General features: G+C 32.7%; 1 protein-coding gene across 13 annotated transcripts in view; it reads left to right on the forward strand.

The window, feature by feature from the left end:
- The window catches only part of NBEA (neurobeachin), a 671,317-nt gene that overhangs the window by 193,308 nt on the left and 451,026 nt on the right, over positions 1–26,983 (forward strand). For all 13 annotated transcript variants that reach the window (XM_070240236.1, XM_070240226.1, XM_070240227.1 and 10 more), the window contains exons 19-25: positions 9,315–9,396; positions 9,629–9,752; positions 10,835–11,027; positions 12,837–13,853; positions 15,605–15,822; positions 18,099–18,252; positions 26,635–26,815. In XM_070240236.1, coding sequence (XP_070096337.1) covers positions 9,315–9,396; positions 9,629–9,752; positions 10,835–11,027; positions 12,837–13,853; positions 15,605–15,822; positions 18,099–18,252; positions 26,635–26,815 — 1,969 coding nt within the window. The remainder of the gene's footprint in view (positions 1–9,314; positions 9,397–9,628; positions 9,753–10,834; positions 11,028–12,836; positions 13,854–15,604; positions 15,823–18,098; positions 18,253–26,634; positions 26,816–26,983) is intronic.

A 26,983-nucleotide genomic window follows, 5' to 3' on the forward strand; every position in this document is an offset into this window, starting at 1 on the left:
AGTTGTGCGAGTCTAAGAATTTATCCATTTCTTCTAGATTGTCCAGTTTGCTGGCGTATAGTTTTTCATAGTATTCTCTTATAATCCTTTGTATTTCCTTGGTATCCATTGTAATTTCTCATCTTTCATTTCTAATTTTATTTATTTGAGTCCTCTCTATTTTTTTCTTAGTGAGTCTGACTAAAGTTTTGTCAATTTTGTCTATCTTCTCAAAGAACCAGCTCTTTGTTTCATTGATCCTTTCTACTTTTTTTTTTGTTTCAATGTCATTAATTTCTGCTATAATTTTTATTTCTCTACTTCTGCTGATTTTGGGCTTTGTTTGTTCCTCTTTTTCTAATCCTATTAGGTGTAGTTTAAGATTGCTCATTTGAGATTTTTCCTGTTTGTTAAGATGGGCCTGTGTTGCTATGAATTTGTCTCTTAGGACCAGTTTTGCTGCATCCCATATGAGTTGGAATGGTGTATTTTCATTCTCATTTGTCTCCAGATATTTTTTTTGTTTCTCTTTTAGTTTCTTTTATGATCCATTGGTTTTTCCATAGCATGTTGTTTAGTTTCCACATATTTGTCACTTTCCCTGCTTTTTTCTTATAGTGGATTTCCAGTTCATAGCATTATAATTGGAAAAGGTGCTTGATATGACTTCAACCTTCTTAAATTTATTGAGTCTTGCCTTGTTTCCCAACATATGGTCTATCCTTGAGAATGTTCCTGTGCACTTGAGAAGAATGTGTATTCTGCTGTTTTTTGATGGAGTGTTAGATATGTTCTTTTATTAAGTCCATCTGGTCTAGTTTTTCATTTAAATACAATATTTTCTTGTTGACTTTCTATCTGGGTGATCCATCCATTGATGTAAGTAGGGTATTAAGGTCTCCTACAATTATTGGGTTGTTGTTAATATCTCCTTTTAGGTTTATCAGTAGTTGCTTCCTGTAATTTGGTGCTGCTGTGTTGGGTGCATATATATTTGTAAGTGTCACGTCTTCTTGGTGCAGTGTCCCTTTTATTATTATATATTGCCTCTATTTGTCTCTCATTAACCTGTTTTGTCTTGAAGTCTCTCTTTTCTTATAAAAGTATGGCAACACCTGCTTTCTTTTGTTTGCCATTAGCTTGGAGTGTCGTCTTCCATGCCTTCACTCTGAGCCTGTGTTTGTCTTTAGAGCTGACGTTTGTTTCCTGGAGGCAGCATATTGTTGGGCCCTGTTTTTTAATCCATCCCACCACTCTGTGTCTTTTGATTGGAGAATTCAGTCCATTTACATTTAGAGTGATCATTGACATATGAGTGCTTGTGCTGCCATTTTATCGCTCATTTTCCAGTTCTTCTGCATTTCCCTTTTTCTTATCTCATGTATTTTGGACTACCAGTTCAGTTTGATAGTTCTGTATGATGGTTTTCTTAGTTTTCTCTTTATTTGTCATTTGTGTCTCTGTTTTAGTTATTTGTTTAATGGTTACCATGAGGTTTGTATAAAAAGTCTTGTAAATGAAATAGTCCATTTTCTGATAGCCTCTTATTTCCTTACACTAAGCCAATTCCATCCGTTTCCTCTTCCTCTTCTAAGATATTATTGTCACAATTTATTCTATCTTGTGTTGTGAGTTTGTGGTTAAAATAACAAGATTACATTTATTTTTGATGTTTTCCTTGCTTTTACCTTTAATGTTATAAGTAAGTGTTTGCTAACCTGTTCTGATAGAGAGTTGCAATTTTCTGATTTTCTCTACCTTTTTCCCTGCTCAAGTATTTTTAACCTCTTTCTTTCTTTTTTTTTCAGATATTAGGGCCTTCTTGGTCATTCCTTGTAGGGGGGTTCTTTTGGCAATGAACTCCTTTAGCTTTTGTTTATCTGGTAAAGTTTTTATTTCTTCATCATATCTGAAGGATATTTTCACTGGATACAATATTCTTGGCTGAATCTTTTTGTCTTTCAGAATTTTGAATGTATCATTCCACTTTCTCCTAGCCTGTAGGTTTCTGCTGAGAAATCTGCCTAAAGCCTGATAGGGGTTCCCCTGTAAGTTATTTTCTTCTGCCTTGCTGCCCTTAATATTTTTCTTTGTCACTAGCTTTTGTCAGATTTACTACCATATGCCATGGAGAAGGTCTTTTTACATTGATATAGTTAGGAGTTTTATTAGCTTACTTCACTTGTATTTCCAGCTCCTTCCCCAGGTTCGGAAAAGTCTCAGCTATTATTTCTTTCAGCAAGCTTTCTGTTTCATTCTCCTTTTCTTCTCCCTGGAATACCTATAATCCTTATATTTCATTTCCTAATTGAATTGCATCTTTCTTAGAGAATGTCTTCATTTCTTTTTAGTCTTAGTTCTCTCTCCTCTTCCATCTGAAGCATTTCTATATTTCTATCCTCTAGACTGCTTATTCTCTCCTCCATAATATCAGCTCTGTTATTCATGGAGTCCAGATTTTTCTTTATGTCATCCATTGTGTTCTTCATCTCTTAACATTTCTGATTCATTTTTCTTTCTAGTTTCAATTTCTTCTGTGAAGAAATTCTTGATTTCATTGAATTTTCTATCTGTATTTTCTTGTAAACTTAAGTTTTTTTATTATAGCTATTTTAATTCTCTGTCATTGGATTATAAATTCCTGTGCCTTCAGGATTGATTTCTGGGTGCCTGCCATTTTCCTTCTGGTCAGGAGTATTAATATATTTTGTTATATTGTTTGATGGCATGGATTTGTGCTGCTCAGTAGTGATACTACCTAGTTGCAAATTCCACCTGCCACCACTGGGTGGAGGTCAAAGCTGTGTATTCTGAGTCTGCTGTGTCCCCAGCTGGCTTGCTCACATCTGCTGCTTTTCTGTCATATGTGCTGGCACTCTGGCCGACCAGCTGAGCTTGAGTGCTGGGCCTGGGGAGGGGCACTTTCTTTCGCTTGTGTGATACTGGTGGCCTTCTCACTCTGCCCTTGCTGTCTGCTCTCCTGGGGTGCTGGCTTGATGAAGACACCCCTGCAATAGCTTAGTCACCTCTGTGTGGGGCTTTCCCATTGGCTATGAGGGAACTTGGTGAGTGAAGCTGTTCCCATGGAGCTGCCCCACCCCACTCTCTTCTCAGAGTCATGCAGTCCCACGCCCTGGGTTGCTGCCATTGGGTGAGGGAGAGGAGCTTCCTTTATTTCCTTCCACTTCCTCTAGGGGGTCTAGCACCTCCACCTTCAGAGGTATGGCTGTGTGGGTCTCTCAGATATCTTTTGTGTTGTGTAAATATCCTCTGTTTGTATATGAATGTCCTTTTTGTTATATCTTAGAGGGCAGAGTCTAAGGGAAGCACTCACTCTGCCATGATGCTGACATCACCTTTGTAATATGTTTATTACAAGATGTTCATCTTAGTTGGAAAGGCTACCTTTTCTTGTAAAGGGCTGGATAATAAATATTTTGGGCTCTGTGGGTATCTTAGTCCATTCAGGATGGTATAATAGAATACCATAGACTGAGTGGCTCATAAAGAGAAATTTGTATCTCACATTTCTAGAGGCTGGGAAGTCGAAGATCAAGGCACTGGCAGATTTAGTACCTGGTGAGAACTTGCTTTGCAATTCATAAAACATCTTTTCTCTGTTCTCGCATGACAGAAAGGGCAAGGGAGCTCTCTGGGGTCTCTTTTATAAGGGTACTAGTCCCACTCATGCAGGCTCAGCAGCCCTAATCACTTTCAAAAGGCCCCATCTCTCAATACCATCACATTGGGGTATCAACATATGAATTTTTGAGGGAACACAAACATTCAGTCTATAGCAGCATGCTATGTAGTATCTGATGCTACTACTCAACTCTGCAGTTGTAACTCAGAAGCAGCCATAAGCAATATGAACCAAATGGATGTGGCTGCCCAATAAAACTGTATTTACACAATCAGATGGTAGGCTGGATTTGGCTTACAGGGCATAAATTTTCAACCTCCAGTCTGTAACATTACTTTTAGCTGTAACCTTTCATCTTTTTTTTTTTGTTCTATATTATCAGTAAATTAAGAGTGGTTCCCCTTTAGATAAATGAAGAAAACTCATTTGGATGCTCTGTTTTTTTTAGTTTCTAAGCTTAATATTCCAACTTTGTGTCAGTCATTCCTCAAATTATATGATTTGTAAACTCTATCCTCCAGAGCTCTGCTTTTTTAAATTGTAATAGTTTTTTAGTATTGCTTCAATATTTTGCCTACAGAACTGAAAAAGCACTAATAGAAAGACCTCCCCTATGCAGAGCATCTTGATTCTAATATTGTATTTCCCTCCTAAGATTAAGCTCCCTTTTATGGGTACTTCCTATAGCAGTTACCTTGGTAGGTACTCTACATACATTATCTGAGATCCTTAATAACATCTCTCTGAAATTGGTGTTTTTATTGCTTTTTGAAACAAAGTGAGACTCACAGGTTAAATAGTTTGCTCCATGTCATACCACTAATAAATGGTCACAAAATAGGCAGGTTCTATAGTATGTGCATAAGGCAAAAAATGTCAGTATCTACCTTCCATTGATGGCATTAAAGTTCTCCTATGAGTCAAAACCTTGCTATAATATCAGATTAGGGTTCTGAATGCTAGTGTCTAATATTGATTAACTTTGTATCTTGGTTTTCTTACCTACTAATTATTCTGGTTGATGATGCCTGTGTATGTTTTTTCATCATTTTCTTGTTTAAATGAATTTCTGGCCCTCTGGTTGATTTGTTAGTGTCAATAGTGTAGAAAGTGTTTGTAGTTAGAGAAAGCTTATATTAAAAGTATAGCATACCAGTGTAATACATTGAGTTTGAAAAATCATTGTGTTCTCCTGACCTTAAAATAAAGATGTCCTGTGGATGTATACACACATATCTATTTCTATTAGTCTTCCTGAAAAATGGTGCACCAGCATTTTTACCTATCATCTCCATTCATAGGCACTCTCTTAGTATCCAGATATTGGTATCTGATTCCGTGTCTTAGATAGAGAGAGTGAGGATAAATTTGGATCATCTGATATTGGATGTTGGATATTGCAAAGGTTCTGAAATGGTGAGGGAACTAACTTACAGGGCTTCTGTCTGACCAATTTGGCAGTAATATATACTTTTAAAGTAGAATAATAATCATGGTTAATTGGAATAAAGGACTCAGTTGATTATGATACTCTGAAAAGAAAATTCATCATAAGTGTACAAAAAGTCCAAAGAGAATGATGGTTATGATATGATTGATTAGTACTGTTGATCCTACAAAAAAGTAGAATGGATCTTCAACATAAGCTTTAATACTACTAACAAACCAGATTGTATTATCAGACTGACAGGATGGTGGATGACTAATCCTGAATCACCAAAGTTTAAAGATTACATCATTTTGGAGGGTGATATCTGGTTGAACAATTAAAACTCATATGATAGGTTTGAACTTAAGTTCTCAGTATAGTAAGTGAAATTTAACTAAAAAATGAAAACTCATCCTCAGAATCTTCAGCTTGAGTTTGATTCACCTTGTGAACATCAGTTGCCTTCACCCCTAGTGTGAATTGTTTGGTTGATAATCTACAGTTGAAGGCTCCCTTTATCTTCCTTTTCTTTTTTGGTTGGGGAAATTACCTTAACCCCGGGCAACATATCAAAATAAATATCACTACAAATGTAGGAAGACATAAAATCAAGTACAAAAATAATAAAGAACTGTGTCAAACCTATGGTGTTGGTAATGGTATTTTAGAATATGTGTTTTTCTCAGTGTTTGGAAGTCCAATTAGGGTAAGATTATGTCAGTGTGATCATTAAAATTCTAAATCTGATAAGATGCCTATAATAGAATAAATATTAAAGGACAAAGTAAGTTAGACTTTCTAGAATGATATGTCACACAACGTTGTGCAAGTTATGAGGCTGTTAAAAATCTATCTTAATTATTCTGAAAACTAAAAAGTTATTAATTAAAAAATATCCCCATGTTTAATTTTCTGAGGTGAATTTGTTCTTGTAGGTCATATACTAAGAAGTGAGTTGGCTTTAATGGACTCCTCTTTGAAAATTACTCAAAGATATTTTTTATACAAATATTTTTTGAGAATTGAAAATTTGCAAAATTTAAATCTTATATTTCATTTGCTTTATTTTCATTTTGTTATTCCATCTCTAAATTATGGATAATTATATTCTCTTTTCTTAATGATTTGTAGCACTCTCTGATACACTTAAGAATTACTTGTTAGATTTTAGAATGTCTTCGAAGGACAAAGCAAATAGATTTTTCTGTTTAGTATACTTGTAGATCTCATCAACACTATCTGATTAATTACTTTATTAAATATTGTGATATTAACTTCACTTTATCGGTTTGGGTTCGCTATGTCTCTTTACATACGACTCCTATAATTCTGTTAAAACACTTAGTGTAGACAGAAGCAACCAGATGTGGGATCTTGTCATCTGAAGAGCTCAGCTTCTTATAGAAATAATGAACTGATTTTTTAAAAATGTGTATATTTTAGTTACTTTATCTTTTTCTGTAAGGCTATGACAATTTCTGAGCACAAATTTTTTACAAGGTAGTAGTTAACTTTAAAACTTTTGACTACCTCATAATAAAATCCTTTTCTCAAAATTATACAATCTCAGAGGTGGACAGTATGTTAAATATCATTGTAATCAAACATTCTTTTCACAGATAAAGCTATCTTACAAAAAAGTGATATAGCTTATCCAAATTGTAAAGATGTAAAGATTCTCTGACCCTCGAATACCTACAGTGGGAGTTAGAGGTAACAATGGGGTCAATAGTTTGCCATTTTAGGAAATGAGCTAGGACTACTCCTGTCTCAAAAGTTGAGCCTTCTAATCCAAAAATGATTTATACATGAGGAGGCTGAGGAGTGAGTAGGTCAGAGAGGAAGCTTCTATAGCTCCTGCTTAAGCCTATAGTCTTTTTGTGACCCATGAGTTAGGAGATACTTCCTTTTATAAAATAAAATTTAAATGTATAGTGCTGGCTCTTAGATCTATGTCTATAAATAGCATATTTATCAAGTTACATCCATGCTTGTCATTCATTGTTGTTTCTCAGTCCTGTCTAGTATTGTAGCCACTAGTCACATGTGGCTATTGAACACTTAAAATGTGGCTAGTATAGATTAAGATGTGCTATATGGTAAATACACATTGGAGTTTTTGTCCATATCTGGCTCTGAACCCTTCATAGTATTTGCAGGGGTAAATTTCATATGCATATCTCTAACCAGGTCCCATCTTGAGTCCTATCTTTTCATTAAAATATTTACATCTACATTCATCTCGCCTCATTTATATCTCATTATTTTCCTCCTCCCTTTTGAAACTCAAATAGGTTCTTAGCGACAGTCTACCATGTTTTATTACTTAACGGGGGCATAGATTTATGCGTGTCTCCAGAGTATTACGTAATTGATTCTAGAAATCTAGTTCCACCTAGCAACTGTGTTTCTCATTCCCAATGTGTAGTGGAGTGTGGGCACAAAACTGGTTCTTAATAAATACATGTTGAATTAAGTTTCTAAATATATTTTTGTAATTTAAAAAACTCTTGTATTTGAATATGTTATAATTTCAAAGCACTTTCACATATAGGGCCTTGATGTTCCTAGAAGCCTTATTAGGTAGGTAAGGCAATTATTACTCTCATTGTTAGATGATCAAATAGGGACTTAAAAAGCACAGCAATATAAAACTGGAGATTCTTTGAGATAAATTTTGTTTCCTGTGCAATGAGATTTCTTGTTTTTGAAGTGAAAGTTTTGACTATTTCCTAACATGGAAGAATGGCCCAGTCTTTTCCAAGCTTGTCTGCAGTTATTTTGAATCTCTTCACTTGTAACCAGAGTTCCAGGGATCTTGTCCACTGGGCTGTAGGTCCACACCAGGGCCTTTTGGGCAGATGGTTGTGAAAACTCCTTAAAGGTGTGTACCAACCACTGGTTGTTCTTTGGTCGATTGTTTTCACAGAAATTTTTATCCCATGGTGTCAGCTCCATCTGATTAGTAGTGCATTCATTGTCTGGAGTGCATTGTCTGTTCAGGAAATTCTGAGTCATTGTTTAGTTTTAACAACAAAGCATTTAGTTTTAACAAAAGTATGGGAGTGAAGGCAAGAGGGGTCCTAATGCCCTTTATTTATCAATTTGAGGGTTAGTTTTTATTTCAAGTCAATACCTTTGTGATATACATTCCTAAAATATCTAAGTAAATTTCCTTTCTTTTTCTTCTTCTTCTTCTTTTTTTTTTAATCTGAGCAGAAAGGTAAGAAAATGCCACTGCTGGATGTCATGGTCTTTTCATAATCAGAAAGGACCGTCCCTGACTCGTGATTAATTTACTTTCCCCATCCCCAACTTTTGCAGTATAGCTCTGTACAATTAGGTATTCAACTAATGTTTATAAGTTTCTTCACAGTTTTTGTACCTTACTCTAGGTTCAACTATTTTAAAAGGTTCATCCAGAACTTAGCATGTTAAGCTAAATAGTAAATTAAATAACTAATATAAAATGTCTTTATTAAGTATAGTTTCATTGGATTTTTTGTATATGAAAGAATAGAGATAAACAGAGGCTAAAGTCTAAAATACAGTGGACAGTCGTATATCCTTTATTTGTATATAATTCAGTTATCCATTCTTAAATTTAACAAATACTGAGTACTGGTAGAGTGTCAGGCACTGTGCTAATTGCTAGGAATGTAACAGTGAAAAGGATGTATAAGAATCCTGTGCTCATAGAGATTGTGTTTTAGTGAAAGAATTAGTAAATGTTTTAGAATTCTCTTTCCCTTTTTTGGTCAACTTTTGTCATTTGAGAAGAGTTTTTAAAAAAGTCGTTAGCAAATGACAATGAGCTACATTTTTTATAAAGGTTTTTTTCCTTATCACACTTTATTTTGAAGTTGGGACCTAGGCTCAGACATTACTTTCTTATTTACTTATTTTCTAAGTATTTTTTGTTAATGGTGACTTAAAGAGTCAATTGTTTACAATTCACAACATAAGTATATTAAGAATGTATACCGAAAAGGTATTTCAAGCAGAATAAATTTTTGGATTTCCTAATTAATCTTTCCTTCTGTAGATATTGGTCCTGGTTTTGTCTTTATCCATAATAAAAAAAAATTTGAAGATTACAGAGTTAAAGAGTTTAGAAGTATGTGGCATTCACTAGAAGACTCTTTAGAAGATATGTTTCTTTTGATTTAAACAGAATTGACTTATTTTGCCGATTTTTTGTACATCTATATTTTGCAGTTATGATTTATTTTCTAAATGAAATTCACATTTTTCATCTTTCAGATCTTAACGGAGCAAGTATGTACTCAAGTTGTACACAAACCACATCCAGAGCCAGATTCTACAGTGAAAATTCAGAATCCAAGTGAGCAAACATCAATTCTTTGTTGTAATGTGGGAGGAACATGGTAACCAGTGGGACTAAATCAGAACTTCTCCTGACCACCTCAGTCACTATGGTGTTTAGATAGTTCATGGCACTTATAACTCATCGACCATAGTATTAGTAACATTTAGTTGAAAATCACTAAGTACTTTTTCAGTGGAGATATGATGCAGTAAATCTTTACTATATCTGTTTGTTTGTTTGTATATAGTGATTCTTAAGGTGGTAGCCACTTTGTTAAAAAACTCTACACCAAGTGCAGAACTGATGGAAGTTCGTCGTTTATTTTTATCTGACATGATAAAACTTTTCAGTAACAGCCGTGAAAATAGAAGGTAAGCGATTTGAATACAATGGCAAAACTATGGTCTTGTTTTCTCTCCTTTATTTTCAATCTCTTTTAAAGAAAAAATTTTAAATCTTTCCTATATTGCTAAATACTTTTAATCATTAAAAAAGGCATTGTATGTGTCTTTTATATAATTTGTATTCATTATACTTCTATTTAGTTTTATATATTTTTATTTAATTATATGTGTATTATATTTTAATTATATATATGAATATATGTATCCACAAACCCTTATTTAAAATACACTGTTCCTTTTGGTGGTACCTACCTATCACCAACAGTACTTTTAATTGCAATTGTGTTGGACTTACTCATATTCATCCATGCTTTACCCAAGTTTGTCTGATAACTGATTATTGTCATGCATTTTTAAGCTGGTTATTTAGGACATAGGGTACAGTCTGAGGCCAAGGTTGCCGCCTGAGTCTTTAACAAATATTGATCCTCTGGTCTGCATAAAGCATTGTGCCACACAGGTTGTCTTAATATACTGTCTTAGCACAATTTAGTGGGAATGATAACAATAAAGTTGTGATTAATTTATAATGTATTGAGTGCATTGTGAGTGCTACATGTGATGAGAGAGTAGAGAAACAATAACTAAATCTCACTGCAAGAGTTAGGAAAGAAGATTTTTTTTTTTAAAGATTTTATTTTTTTCCTTTTTCTCCCCAAAGCCCCCCATACATAGTTGTATGTTCTTAGTTGTGGGTCCTTCTAGTTGTGGCATGTGGGACACCGTCTCAGCATGGCTTGATGAACAGTGCCATGTCTGCGCCCAGGATTCGAACCGACGAAACACTGGGCTGCCTGCAGCGGAGCCTGCGAACTTAACCACTCGGCCACGGGGCTGGCCCCAGGAAAGAAGATTTTAAATGATAATTTGGATTTTTCCAGGTAGAAAAATGAGGGAAAGTCATCCAGGTATAGAATATAGAATGTGCAGAATGACTGTGCACCTTGCTTTCCCTAGCTCAGATCGTATTTTCACTATTTATCTAAATTTCAAAAGAGTAAATTCTAATATAATGTAATTATTTTTAATGAGTTTTTTTCCCCCACTAGATGCTTATTGCAGTGTTCAGTGTGGCAGGATTGGATGTTTTCTCTTGGCTATATTAATCCTAAAAATTCTGAGGAACAGAAGATTACCGAGATGGTCTACAACATCTTCCGGATTCTTTTGTATCATGCAATAAAATATGAATGGGGAGGCTGGAGAGTCTGGGTGGATACCCTCTCAATAGCCCATTCCAAGGTAACAAGGAACTGAGGGTTTCTATCATCAGGGTTTTAGCTCTGGGTTAAATGGCTGTAAACACTCATCTGGTGCCATCTTGTGGGCATCTTACATTATGGCCGATTCCTTTATCTCAGTTTTCTCTCTTTTCTATTTTTATTTTTTTTGTCTCACTGTTCACACACTGTTAGAGCTTGGAGTATTTTATAGATCATTTTATTGAAACCCTAAGTTTATAAATTAGGAATTTTAGACCCCAAAGGTGACTCCACATGTGTTTTATAGCAGATCTGACAACTTGAGTCTGGGCCAATTACTCTTTTAACTAAAATATAGCTGCTGGTTCTTATATGACTATTTCATGAAATAGACTCTGAAATATTCTTTTTAAGATTTTTAAAAAGTAGGCAGAAATTGTTTTGTTTCCAAGTGGATCATAAATACATTTAAAGTGTTTAAATTTAGTGGTATTTTTAATTGCAATGTCTTTTTTAAATTTTTAATCCCAAGAATCTATGTCTATATTTTAAATATTATTTTGTCTTTGTTAAGGAAGTCGTGAATTAAAATTTACAGTTATGTACACATTAGATTCTGGAAAATCAGAGTTAGAATTTCTCATTATGTAGTGTTATACAAAATGCATGGGTGTCAGTTTGGCTTTTAATCCAGTCTGTGCCAGAATTTAGTTTTGGGACTTTAGGAAATCCATTTAATCCTTTGTACAGGGGTTAGAAAAATGTTTTTAAAGGTACAGATAGTAAATATTTTAGGCTTTGTGGGCTGCACAGCCTCTGAAGCAACTATTCAATTCTGCCATGTGGTGTGAAAACAGCCATAGACAATATGTAAAGAATCAACATCGCTGTGTTTTATTAAAACTTTACTAAAACAGGTGATAAACAGATTTGGCTCATGGCCAGTCCCTGCTTTTGAGACTTGATTTCCTCTTCTGTAAAATGAAGTAAAATGTTTCATATCAAGATAATTTCCAAAGGAAGGTCCCTCTCAACCTAAAATTCTGTCAGCCTATCATTTAAGTGGAAATTACTGTCATGTGTGCCTGTAAGAAAAGATTTTGAACTTGTGTTTTTTTAGTTTTAGAAGAGTTTTATTTCTCTTAAAAACTTACATTTTATAATATATTGGTACCTCGCTTTTATCATTCCCTTGACAAATTTGAAAATAGTATTTTATTAAAATTACTAAATTTATTAAATTAGATTTATTAAAAGATACTGCATTTTTTATGCAAGAAATATATTACTGATTACTCCTAAACAGGCCTATGTAAAGTAACAAATTGAAGTAGCCTTTATACAGATAAAATTGTGTTGTTTTAACAGTTTATAAATGTATATATTTATAGATATGTGTGATTGTTTTTAACCTCAGTTGTTGAAATAGGCACTCATATGAGTAATGGATGGTGAAAACTGATATAGTAATGGTACTTTGGATTTTGTGTATTATTAGCCATGTGTCTATTTTAGCTCAAATAACTCAAATATGTAGGAGTCTAACTGGCATATTAGAGTAACATTGAAATACTTAACCTAAAAGAAAAGATCACTTTATTTAAAACTTTAATATTGCTAGTTTGTGTGCCTTTGGACAAGTAACATAAGAAGTCGTATATAACATTTTTGATGATTATTTCCAATTACATGATGAAACTAAGTACTGTCTTAGGATTAAAATGTGCTGTGTTTGAAATCTTAAAATTTGTGGCACTGTTTTTGCTATTATTACTATAATTTTGTTTGTATCTTTTTTTCTTCTTTATATATATAAAATGCCTTAATGTTTTCTTTACTTATTCCTAAGGTCACTTATGAAGCGCATAAGGAATACCTAGCCAAAATGTATGAAGAATATCAGAGACAAGAGGAGGAAAACATTAAAAAGGGAAAGAAAGGGAATGTGAGCACCATCTCTGGTCTTTCATCACAGACAACAGGAGCAAAAGGTGGAATGGAAATTCGGGAGATAGAAGATCTTTCACAAAGCCAGAGCCCAGAAAGTGAGACAGATTACCCTGTCAGCACAGATACCAGAGACTTGCTCATGTCAACAAAAGTGTCAGATGATATTCTTGGAAATTCAGATAGACCGGGAGGTGGTGTACATGTAGAAGTACATGATCTTTTAGTTGATATAAAAGCAGAGAAAGTGGAAGCAACAGAAGTAAAACTTGATGATATGGATTTATCACCAGAGACTTTAGTAGGTGGAGAGAATGGTGCCCTTGTGGAGGTTGAATCTTTGTTGGATAATGTTTATAGTGCTGCTGTTGAGAAACTCCAGAACAATGTACATGGAAGTGTTGGTATCATTAAAAAAAATGAAGAAAAGGATAATGGTCCATTGATAACATTAGCAGATGAGAAAGATGAAATTCCCAATAGTGGTACATCATTTCTCTTTGATAAAATACCCAAACAGGAGGAGAAACTCCTTCCCGAACTTTCTAGTAATCACATTATTCCAAATATTCAGAACACACAAGTACATCTTGGAGTTAGTGATGATCTTGGATTGCTTGCTCACATGACCAGTAGTGTAGACTTAACTTGTACCTCAAGTATAATAGAAGAAAAAGAGTTCAAAATCCATACAACTTCAGATGGAATGAGCAGTATTTCTGAAAGAGACTTACCATCATCATCAAAAGGGTTAGAGTATGCTGAAATGACTGCTACAGCTCTGGAAACTGAGTCTTCTGGTAGCAAAATTGTACCAAATATTGATGCAGGAAGTATAATCTCAGATACTGAGAGATCTGATGATGGCAAAGAACCAGGAAAGGAAATCCGAAAAATCCAGACCACTACTACAACACAAGTAAGTTATCCTACAAGAGTTCTAAAAATGCATTGGATATTGAGGTGTTAGCACCAAAGCAGAGTAATTTCTTACCAATTATGTCACATCTATATTTCATTGTAGTACAATAGTAATTTATGGAACTGACTAGTGTGGTAGTATATTTATATATACTATTTGGTATTGTATTATGTATATATTATAGATATATATGAATTGAAACTATCTGAATTATATTTCTAACGCTGCCACGTTCTGTCTGTGTAGCTTTGCTCAACGTCTCTGCGCCTGAATTTTCTTACATAGTACAAGAGGTTGTACTACATTAAAATATGAGCTTTAAGGGCTCTGCTAGTTTTAACATTTTATGACTCTGTGACTACATTTACACGTTTTGTACCTGAGATCTTCATTCTGGATACTTGATTAATTTTAACCTTTTGAGCTTCAGGCCCACCCTTGTTCTGTGGCTTATAGCAAAGAGGAGTTGGAGCCCAGATTTAACTGATAAGTGAAATGAAGGGGAAGGGAACAGGGAGCTGTTATTTATCAGGCGGCTACTATGTTCCAGGCATTGTGCTATATGTTTTCAGATTTAATCCTCATGACAACCCTGGTGAGGTAGGTGATGTGGCTGAGAAACTTTGGAATTTATTAGCAGTGAGAAGTTTCTTTACAACCACATGGATGGGAATTCGTTATGAGAAAATTAAAGGCTCTTAGGCCTGGAGGTGAGGAAATGTTAGTGCTGTGGTTTGGGCGTCACTGGACTAAAGCTAGAAACAGGTGATGTTTTCTGATATGGGTTTCAGGTGTTGAGCCTTGAGTTTTAAGACTACTCCTTTATGTTCTAGGCTAAATAATACCTTATTAAGAGTTGAAGAAAACTTTTACCCTTAATGATTTGTTTTTTTGTTGTTCTTTGGGTTTTCCACTCACCTTTTAATGTCATTGAAGAGAAATTTAATGTTTCCGTTAGGGTTATATTAAAAAGAAGAAACCACACCCTACTGGTGTCTTTGTACTCTAATAAGAATCCTTAATGTATTCTGTGTGGGAAAGGTATTTTTATTTTTTCTCTATTAACTGCCAATTTCCATTTTTGTGGCAGTTGTACTACAGTGGTAATTGGCAAGGGATGAGAATATTGAATTAGGTACAGATTTAAAATAAATGAAAGCGTGGTGCATTGTTTATTGAGTATCATAATCACCAGGCTTACCTGGTTTTGACTCAGATTTCATAGACATTTTTCTGTTTTTTTTTTTTAACTTATCAAAGGCATTTGTTTTTCTAAATTGAAGTATTGTGAGTAAAATAGACTCTGAAGTTAACTTGAATCTGTTCAAGTAATATTTCTTTTATCTTGTGTTTCTAATTACAGTTAATTGATGACATATATCCAGTATACTTCACTCTGAGTATATGCTCACTTTCGTTAGGAAGAAAGGTGATCTAATATGAGACTCCATACACAGGGGTAAAGAGGATCTGGTTTTCAATTGTGAACTTTGATGTTAAACTTAGGTATTTGATTACCTTGCCTAGTTTCTGAAAAAGCAAAATAAAAGTAATAATAGAGGTCTTTTCGGCTCAGAAAGTTTCCTGTGTGGGGACTCAGCAGGTGAATAATGTATGTAAAATGTGTTAACCTACTAAAGTCATATGCAAAAGCTTTACTCACTAACTCACTTTACTATACTTAGTTTTCATTTCGAAATGAGGTATTTCTCTTGCACTCAGCGAAAGTTTACCTTTTCTGTCTCTAGGCTGTTCAGGGTCGGTCTATCACACAACAGGACAGAGATCTCCGAGTTGATTTAGGATTTCGAGGAATGCCAATGACTGAGGAGCAGCGGCGCCAGTTCAGCCCAGGTCCCCGCACGACCATGTTTCGTATTCCTGAGTTTAAATGGTCTCCAATGCACCAGCGGCTTCTCACTGATTTGCTGTTTGCATTAGAAACAGATGTACATGTTTGGAGAAGGTAGAAATATTTCTTTTCTATAAATAAGACTACTTTCACTTAAGAATATGAATATTTTAAATTACTGGCATCAACTGATTCATAAGTGAATTATATCAGTGAATAAGTCTCACAAATAAAATTCATTAAAAATAATCAAACATTGAAATTTTTTATAGAAACATAAGTATTTTCATAAAAGTTATAAGGCCTGGGGCTCAAATCAAAACTTATCCAAGAACTTAGGCTTAAGACAATTAAAAAGTGAAATTTTGAAGTCTGGCATTGCCTCTTCAATATAAAAAAGAGACTGAACCAAAAAAAGTTCAGTTTGGGGATCAAAGAAATTTCTACATTTTTATCATTTCCTGTTAAAATTAGTACCATATACTGAATTTATTCTTGGTAATAAGATTCTAACATACAGTGTTAAAATGAAATTTAAAATCACCTTATGACATCTATTTTTATAGCCTCTACCATTTAAGTGGTTAGTGCGTATCAGTTCAAATATAATCACTTAAAGAAAACAAAGTCTACATAAATTAAATCATTACCTTGCCTCACTTTCAATTTAATTTTCTGATAGCACATATGAAAAAAATTAGTTATGAGACTGTGTCATTTATATGTGCCTGCATGTAAATTAGGAAGTGGTGACTGTATGTCAGAGTACCCCACCATCAAAGACTTAAATAATCGGGGGCATGATATTCTCAGGACTCAAGTGGGTGCCTCTGCTTTTCATTTTCCTTCTAAGACTCAAGGTGGCTGCTTCAGCTCCCAGCATCGATTCAACATAGGAAACTTGCCCAAACTAGAAGGCAAGGGCTCTTCTTCTTCCTCCTTCATCCCCTTCCTCCTTTTTTCTCTCTGCCCCCTCCTCCTCCTCCTCTCTCTTCTCTTTCTTCTTTTCCTTTTCCTCCTCTTCTCTTCTTTTTTTTTTTCTTTAGAGAAGCCTCTCAGGAAATTTCTCCCTAATGTCTCATGTGCCAGCAGGATCGTATGCCTTTCTCTAAATCAGTCACCAGCAAAAAGGAATGGGATTATAATGACTGACCTGTATAGAGCAATACTGTTTAATAAGCTAATAGCTGGAGTGAAGTCCACCTTTCTTCTACCCGATGTAGCTGGATAATCGAACGACGTCTAGATTGTGTTAGCAGGGAAGAAGAACTAACTATTATGGAAGCAGCCAATGTCTGCCACAGAAAATTTTTACTTCTGATTTTATCTGACCAATTTATTGTATTCATGAGATAGAAACAAGCCTTTCCATTGATAATGTTGTTATATGCAAATTCCCTAGGGATTATGGTAAATAAGGAAACTGGAATAATATGAAATACATTACTATTAGCATGAATATCAATGTATGAGATACATAGTGTACTTTACTAACTATAAATAAATATTAGTAGCCCCCAAGTGAGTGATACTCAACTTTCTTTGCTTTAACATACTGTGTATCTCTCTTTTCTTTTATGAGCTCCCATAAAATTTATCAAACAGAATTTTATGTAATTTAAATTTTTTAAAAGACAACACGTTATTTAGGACAGAAGGAAAACATCTTGAGATCTAAGCTATAATGGGTGACATTTTACAGTTCTAAAAAGTGAGAGTAATTGACTTAAATTTGATCACAATCTCTTTTTTTCCAGTCAGAAAATTGTTCATATTCTTGACTGACATCATACTAAAGCAGTGTGTTCCTCTGGGTATCTACATTGCATGTTTTGTATGGGGAAGCTGCACTATTGACCTTTGAGATTTTTTCCCTTTTTTATTTAGTAAGTCCTTGGATTTTTACTGATTTGTTTATACTCACTATCTGTGACTAGCAGTATTTATTTCCCATCTGGCTGATCAAAGGTGGGGCTGCAGCCTGGTGATGCAACAAATTGAAACTGCCCTTAAGGTAAAACTTCTGGCTAACTGTCCAGTTGTTCTGCCTTTCAACACGAAACAACAAACTTTGGCAAAAATTAATTTTTCTAGCCAAACTCATTGACCTAATCATATGTCTTTGAACCTAGTTAATATACTGTATTTTTTAAGCAGAAACAAAATGAGTGAATACATTTAGGACACAAAAAAACCCTGCAGACATGATTGCTAATTTTTTGGTAATTTTATATCTTAATTTTAAATTAATTTTTTCTATTAACTCAATTTTAAATTTTCCCAGCTCTTCATTATTTTTCACTTTAAAAATGTTATTGTAAATAAAATGTCTAAACTTATTCTTAAGCCAAGGAAATGTTCATTTGTGTTTTGTTTTTCTGCTGTTTTAGCCATTCCACAAAGTCTGTGATGGATTTTGTCAATAGCAATGAAAATATTATTTTTGTACATAACACAATTCACCTCATTTCCCAAATGGTAGACAATATCATCATTGCTTGTGGAGGAATCTTACCTTTGCTCTCTGCTGCCACATCACCAACTGTAAGTACTTTGCCTCCATCTAGTGGTTGTATTTTATAACTACATGACTAGAGCATGTCAGTGGTGTTTCTGTACTGTAGAACAGATGGATTTTAACAAGACATATTTACCTAAGGAAACTTTTTAACCATATGAATTTATATTTATTTATAATATATATTTATATTCCTGCCTTTATTATTTGTCACTGTTACGTTCCAGCTATGAGTGTTTATGAAAATATTTCTCTAGTAATTCTAGTGAATATTTCTTAGGAAGAGCTATAACTATTTAACTTTATTTTCTGTATATTGTCTGTCTCTTCAAATCTATATTGTAATAAACTTAAAATTCTTGTTCTTTAAATCTTGAAGTTCTAAATACAAGTATGTGGTTATTGTATAATAGGGTCATGAATCTAAATTTGGAAAGGTCATTGTTAGATATGCAGACTCATGAATTTCTTGAAATATTATTTCTAACCTTAATATTATTTTAAACTATATATAGGAGTTTTACATCCCTGTTCTCTGAGATTTAATCTAGAAGCCAGTAATTTGCTTCCAAAAGGGAACTAAGTTAATGAATTCTTAGAGCGTTTCTTATTTAAAACTTAGGACCTCAGATTGAAAAAGTATAAGTAATATAACATTTTTTTATGCTATCTGAAAAAAATTCATAATCCTTAAAAAAATCCTCCAAAACTTTATGTTAGTTTTATAGCCTCTAAGAGTATTTTCATCTGACTTGATTTACTGGTTTAACATCTATTGTTAAAAAATAAAGCCTTTTCTCTCTTTCTATATAAAACATTGAACTGTATTAATGTAAACTTGAAAGGCATTTAATGTTAATTATATGTGTAATTTAAAATATAAAAGACATAAAAAGTAATTTTTTATTTTAGTTCTCATTTTAAAAATATCTCTGATTCATATGGAAAACACCAGACTCCATAGCTACTTGCTCAAATGGGAAAGAATATAGAACTATGCTTTCCATATTACCTGTGTTCTTGCTACCATATTGGAAAGCCATCCATAAGGCCAAAAGTACATTTTTTTCCAGAGAGAAATCTGCTGTTTTGTTAAGACGCCTTTTTCTTGGTGAGGTAGTGTTTCCAAGTTGATCTCTGGCTTTATTTCATCATTAACAGGCTTTTCCTACATGACTCTTTTTCTCACTGACCTTTTGGCACTGCCATTCCGCATCCCCCCAAACTGCATTGAAATTGAAATATTAGCAGGAAAAGTCTCCTCAACCCTCCCTGCCCCGCCGTTACAGGCTCATTTACTTCTATTTCATATGTGAATTTATTCAAGAGATCTGCAGAGGCCTGAAGGCTGGGTCAGGAGGAAGCGCAGCAGAACTTTAGGGCCTTCGTGGAATGAGCACCTGCCAGGGAAACGGGACCCAGGAGAGAATTAGTTGGTGGTGTGAGAGGTGTGCAGGTATCCTGTGAGGTTAATGTACCATCCCTTCTCTTTAATCTCTGATTTCTTCTGGTGATTTATACCAAATTCTGATAAATCGAGAGCTGTGGATGATTTTAAAAAAATGTATTCTAGTATTGAGGCAGGGAGAGGTTTTATTTTTTCTCTTCCATACATTAAAAAGTCAGTAAATCAGTGTTTTCCTCCTGGCATTTTTCTTCATCATTTAAATTTTGTTTTATGTTTTACAAATTATCATTTGTTGTCATGAAATTTTGAATGTTGTGTTGAAATTCACTTTAAAATATAATATTGTTTCAAAATTTTCTACAGAAGAAAAACTGACCTTTATATAAAATTAGCAGTAAGTATTACAATTGGGATAGGTTTCAAATATTCACATTACTGGTCCTCTAAATTTTATAGCTAAAACATCTGTATCAAGATAGAGAAAATATTAAATTAATGAACTAAAGTGTCATTAAACGTTATGCTTTATGTACAATTTCACTACCCAGATTTACAGAGTTTTTTACCTTATAATGAATGAAAATAAAGATACTTACATTCTGAGGTTTGACTTCCAAAATTATTACCTGTGCAGTTTTGACCACTGTAGTTTGGAATTTGAAACTACTGATTACCTAGACTCCTCTCAACAGACTTGGGAATTTGTTCAGTTGTAGAAACTTTTTTCTTTGTTATCTCTGACTCTATATTTCTGTTATTTTGATCCATTAACTGATTGTACCTAAGCCTGGTTGCACAACATAGCTGATTTTTATGTTCTTTTAATAAATCGCTTCCTTAAAAGAAAGAGTGAGAACCTTTTCTCCTGCTTCATACTGGTAGAATCATGATTGGTGCTGACTGCTGAGTAATGTTTTCTGTTACTTGATTATATAATATTCTTGCTAAAAATTGTAATGTAGGAGAGGAAAAAGTTAGGAAGGAGGAGGTTGAATAAAGAAAGAAACTAGAACTGAAGATATGGAGTTTTTTGACCTACATTTAAAATGTAAAAAGCCAAAAGAGAATTTTGGATTTAATAAGTGAAGAAGGAAGCATTGGCAGTATGCCGATTACCAAAGGTAAATGTTGTCATGTAGATGCCGTTAGAGTTCCAATACGAGATACATGAAGAGAGAGAGAAATATTTGGAACCAATGTTTGAATGATCTGGTAATTTTGTTTAGATTTGTGGGGGTTTTCAAAATATTCATATGTTATATGTAGATATGTATTTAATGAATAAATATGAGTAATGTAGGATTGCAGTATTTGGCAAGTTTTTCTGTATGGATCAGATAGTGAATATTTTTGGTTTTATGGGCTGTATGCTGGCTGTTCCAACTACTCAACTCTGCAGTTGTGCAGCCGTGGGCAGTTACATAAAAGATTAGGTATGAATGTGTTTCAACACAACCGTATTTATAAAAACAGGCAGTGGAGCAGAGTTGACTTCTGGGTCTTAGTTTGCTGACCACTGACTTAGAGCATGTTCTTCACATAAAATACAAATGTCATAATATAATGTTTTAGTGTGAAAAGTTTAATACTGACCATTGAAAATTCAATAAAGCTTATGGTAAATTCATTCTTTCCTATTACACGAGAACTTGGATTTGACTTACTGAACATTTATTAAAGTTTAATTTTTTAAAACAATTTCACTGAACATTGTGGTCATTATGTTCTGTTAAAAGATATGTAACTTTGCACACTCAGCCATAATAATTTTTTTAGCATTTGACATGTCTAATGTTGAAATTGTATTTACTTTTGCACAATTACAAAATTAAGTAGAATGCTAAATACTCTTCACAGTTCTATACTTAAAAAAACATGATACCAAGCTCAACTCAGGAATATGTCTTTCCCATTTCTCAGTGTAACTGTGGATCTTAGATAATTTACTCCTTTTCATCAAAAACAAACTAGTTTCCCAATATCAGTGAGACTCAGACACAACGTTTTTGAAGTTATGATTTAATGGAAGGTAGATGAGTTTTAGCAGAAGATAAATGTGTATTTTAACTTGGGTTTGACACTTACTAGTTATGACCTCAACCTCGATTTCTTCATTTATTAAAAGGTGTTAATTATACTTATTCCACAAGGAGTTTGTGAAAATTAAGTAACATATGTAAATTACATTAGTTGGAGAAGGCTGTTAATGAATATTTCCCTCCTTTAGTTCCTTTTGGAACTTTTAATTTAGAATTGTATCATGATGGAAAAATCTTCCCATTTATAAAATAAACCTGTCATATTCAGAATTCTGAAGTTTAAAATAGGATATTTGAGACAAATTTAGTTATTATGGGTGATCCATTTTGATAGCAAAAAATTAAAATGCTGTGATCTTTTTGTCTGCTGTCTCCATGGGATTGGCATAGTAGTGGTCCATTTTCCACCCTGGGACCTGGTATGAATACAGTAATCCAGACTAATGATAACATTTGTGTATTGCTGTTGCAGTATTGTTATGTAAGAGAATTTGAGCTGTTTAGATTAATCTTATTTGTAAGGAAATATTTTAATGGAAAATTTAAGGAAAAAAGAGTATAATTATGTAATACTTATATAATTATATTAACATTATTATATTATAAAAATATAATATTTATATTATAAATAACATAATATTTATATTATAACTATAATGTAATATTTGTAACTATAATATATAATTATATGTTTTAATATAATTTTTATATAAATATGTAATATAATTATACATAAATGTATATAACATATAATATATAATTTATAATTATAATATATATTTATATTCATATTATATTTGTATAATATTTATATTATATGAACACCTTGAACTTAATATTCATTGCAGAAGCAGGACTTTGTTGGAGTTTCAGTTTTGCCTAAATTATTGAAAGTCATATGTAGCATAGAAAATAAATTACACAAATAGTTTCAAGTCTCTAAATTATACCAATAGTTTTAACTTTAGTAGTGAGGAAAAAATATTTAGACTCTGACTATGTAGTGTGACCAATCTTGGTTTTGGAGAGGAACATTATTTTTGTTGTTGTTGTTGGTTGTTTGGACTTAACATTTCCATTGCTAGTCAGTTGAATCCTCTCATTTATTCTTTCTACATTGTTCAAGTTGGTCATGAGTGAAATCAAGGAATTGGAAAAAAAATGAAGAGAAGCAATGAGGTGGACCAATTACAAATTGCATAATCATTTTTGATTTTAACTTGACCGTGTTGGTCGACTATCCCAAACACTGAATGTTTAGAATTTAATTCAGTGTCATGTATGGTTTTATTTTCTCTGTTGCAGAAAAATAATAGAGACTGATATTTCTGGCTTTCCTAATAGTTTCATAATCATAAAAAAGAAGAGTGACTTTTTCCTTTGAAAAATTATGACAATGGCTTAATTTTAGTTTATATTTGCTTATTATCAGAATATGTAGTTAATAGATTTGGAAAAATTACTGATTTTTTGTTTTGTTTGTCACATAACACTGATCATACTTCAGTATCCTTAGTATGCTTTAAATGTTTTCCTATAAAATGTACCACGAAAATAGTGTATTTTGAAATTTATGCTCACATATATTTGTTGTCAAAAATCAGAGAATAGGAACACATGATGACTTTTATTGTGAAACTTAATTCTATCCAAAGTTTTAAATATATTAAGAATAATTCTTAATAAAACTCTGAAACTTAGAGTAGTATTTATGTAATTATCTTAGTTCACATGCAGACCTCATTTAGTGTATCAGTAAGTTTTTGTTATCAAGGGAAGTGGTTTTTAAGTTATAATCACTCAAATATTTTATTAACTCCTGGAGACTTTCATTGATAGGAAGGGCTCCAAATATTTTAGGAACAAATTATAACGTGATTCCTTAATGAAAATTCTAGGAGATTGGTATAGTTTATTTCCCTAAGTCATTTCTACCTAAACCAGTACTGAGTTAGGGCTTTACAGAGATATTATATTAGTTTATTTATTAAAATGATTCTTTTAGTCAACTGATAGGAAAGGATATTTATTTTATAAAAAAGAATATGCCTAATTTTTAATATATGAACTATATTTACATTTATATTATTTGGACAGAGTTACTCTAATAAAAAATAAATAGAAGTCTAAATATTTGATATTTAGTCTTAATCATATGTAAATTATAAAATGAATATCTCTTTGACTTTTGCTTTTAGTAAAATAATCAGATATAATTTTTAAATATATTATTTTGTGTTTCAATTTTACATTGTATTTTCATTTAATTTTAATAATTTCCTTTTCTTGTACTTTTTTTGGTCTGTTGTCTGTTTTGTCTAATGCATGTCCAGGGTTCTAAGGTTAGTATTACTTAAGTAATTTTCAGGTTTTCAGTTTTAAATTTTATTTTTGCTTATTTATGACATTTTTGACTTAGCTATATTTTGAGTTTCCATGCCATCTTTAACATTAGGCATCTTTGGTATATTTAGAAGATCATTAGAGAAATTATTTTCTCAGTGCATTGATGAGTCATTACTACTTTATTATTTATAATAATCTTTAGACTAAACTATCATAATATAATGGAAACAATATTTCAGTTATGTGTACAATCAGATGTTAACTGGTTCCAATGCAAGGAAATTAGATGGAATTAGTGTTAATATTTAATAATAATCATATGTGAGTGATCTTTATTTTTAAACCTGTTATGATGTTTATATAACATTTCATCAAAATTATAAATCACTTCTATATACAATATACTAAGAATCCCCTTTTAGATTATTGTTTGTACTAAGAATGCTTTTAATTTTAAAATTTATTTTGTTTCTTAAAAAATAATAGTTTGGCAAATTACATGGCTGATTAATAATGCTGTTTATAATTTCTGTATATAATTCACTCATTTCAAAATGAAAGTGTATTTTTAAAGTTAAGCCTTGTAGATCCCACCAAGACTCAAAAATGAGACCATTAACTAATAAAGTGAGTCATATTTCTGAATTTTAATAATTCAAAATGGTGAATTTCTTTGAGAATGCATCTTCAGATATCCTAAAATTCTAATATTTTGAAAAATTATTTAGAATATTTGATAGACCCAAACAATGGCCAGATCTTCCATTCTGTTGTAAAACAATTATATTGATAACTGCAATTTATGAGATTTTATATAAAATGAATTTTTTGGTTTTTATTTAAACTATTGAACTGTTGTGCTGTGGTCACACATTTATTTATTTATTTATTTTTTATTGAGGAAGATTAGCTCTGAGCTAACATCTGTTGCCAATCTTGCTCTTTTTTTCTTTTTTTTTGCTGTGAGGAAGATTAGCCCTGAGCTACCATCTGTGCCAGTCTTCCTCTATTTTGTATGTGGGTTGCCACCCCAGCATGGCTTGACGAGTAGTGTAGGTCCATGCTGGGGATCCAAACCCACAAACACGGGACACTGAAGCAGAGTGCACCAGACTTAACCACTGTGCCATGGGGCTGGCCCCATGTGGTCACAGGTGTTTAATTTATGCTATGAAATGATGATGTATATCAGTGAAATGCTAGGAAATAAGGAATCTGCGTTTAAAAAAATGCAAGTAATCAATTAATGATTTCTTTAGGCTGTAGATACTGAATTGGCATAAAGTTGTAAATCAACAATTGGATACAAAGTTTTGTCTATTTCCAAGCTCCCTTTAGAAGTTTTAACACTATTTTGTGGTTTTAAATGGAAGGAAGAAAGCTCGTTACATTTTATATTCCATTTAAAATCAAGTTTAGTTGTATATTTCTTGCTGTAGTCACCTGTCATTTTTATTACCCATCTTGTGCATGAGAAGTGTTTTGAGTTTCTTTTTTTCTAATCAGTGTTTCCCGCTGGCATTTCCATGTTAATGTGAGCAGGAGTGCATTTAGGTAGAGTGATGGTTATAAACAAGGTCAAAATGGAACATTAAATAGGAGCAGATACCTATAATAAATACCTACCTTGTAGTTGAATTTATCATTTGGTGAAGAAGTAAGGTTAATCAATATGGCTAGTGTGCCCATTTTCACAAAATTTAGAGAGTAGTATTTTTTATTTATAAAGCATTCCGAACTTTCTTTGCTTCTTGAGGTACTGAGAAAATGAGGCCTAGTCATAATGAACCAAAGTAATTAAAATGTTATATAATACACAATGAAAAATAAAATAAGAAATGTTGCTATCGCTTATGAAATACAAAGTTACACATTTTAAGAAGCAGAATACTTTGTAACATTTTCTTTGAAAACAGGAAATTATATTTTATCATAGACAACATTTTAGTGAAACTGCAATGTCACCAATCTAGAATGCTACTGATTCTTCCTACTGCTAGTGTCATAGGTCACAAATTAACATCTGTAGAGGAGTAATGATCTTCTTGATTATTTGTACCCTAGATTTTTATTGTACATATGAGATACCTGGTGGTTTCAGTTTATTCTGAAATGGATAAGAAATCGTCATACATTCTAATTTGATAGTCATCTCATTTTTATACCAAATGAAAGTGCCATCTTTTCTATCACACATCATACATTTATAAGAAAGAAAAATTAACACATTCCTTTTTATAAATGAAAGTGAGGATTTTACGAAAGAAATGTCAATTTTATATATTTGTTAAATAATTAAAAAATACAAAACTAGTTTAAATATATGTGCAATTATTTCTAAAATCTTTGTAAAGTGGTTAAGTTTGGAATGTAGTTTTTACAAGTAATGACATTTAAATTCAACATTGATTTTAAAAATAGACTTTTCTTTTATTCAAGGATAATTCATAGGTAAACTAATTAAATTTGATAACCAGCTCTGGTGATATATGGATTTAGTTTATAATTTATTTTGTTTGTAAAATATAATACAACCACTGTCCACCTGCAGTATGTATGTGTATGTATTATATTTCAAATTTTAAACAAGATTTAAATCTTCTACTTTTTTAAAGACGGAATTGGAAAACATTGAAGTGACACAAGGCATGTCAGCTGAGACAGCAGTAACTTTCCTCAGCCGATTGATGGCAATGGTTGATGTGCTTGTATTTGCCAGCTCCCTAAATTTTAGTGAGATTGAAGCTGAAAAGAACATGTCTTCTGGAGGTTTAATGCGACAGTGCCTAAGGCTGGGTAAGTCTGTTAAGAATCACAGTGCGTGTTAAATACTTACCTACAGATTAGTTTTTTGACACTGTATGGTGCCTAAAATATTGGTGATACAAATTGATGATTATGTAATGCAGAGATTATGCTGTAATTCTTCAGAATCAACAAATTTAAAAAATTATAATATCTTCA

The sequence above is a fragment of the Equus caballus genome, chromosome 17, assembly GCF_041296265.1.
Source record: "Equus caballus isolate H_3958 breed thoroughbred chromosome 17, TB-T2T, whole genome shotgun sequence".
Taxonomy (NCBI): Eukaryota; Metazoa; Chordata; class Mammalia; order Perissodactyla; family Equidae; genus Equus; species Equus caballus.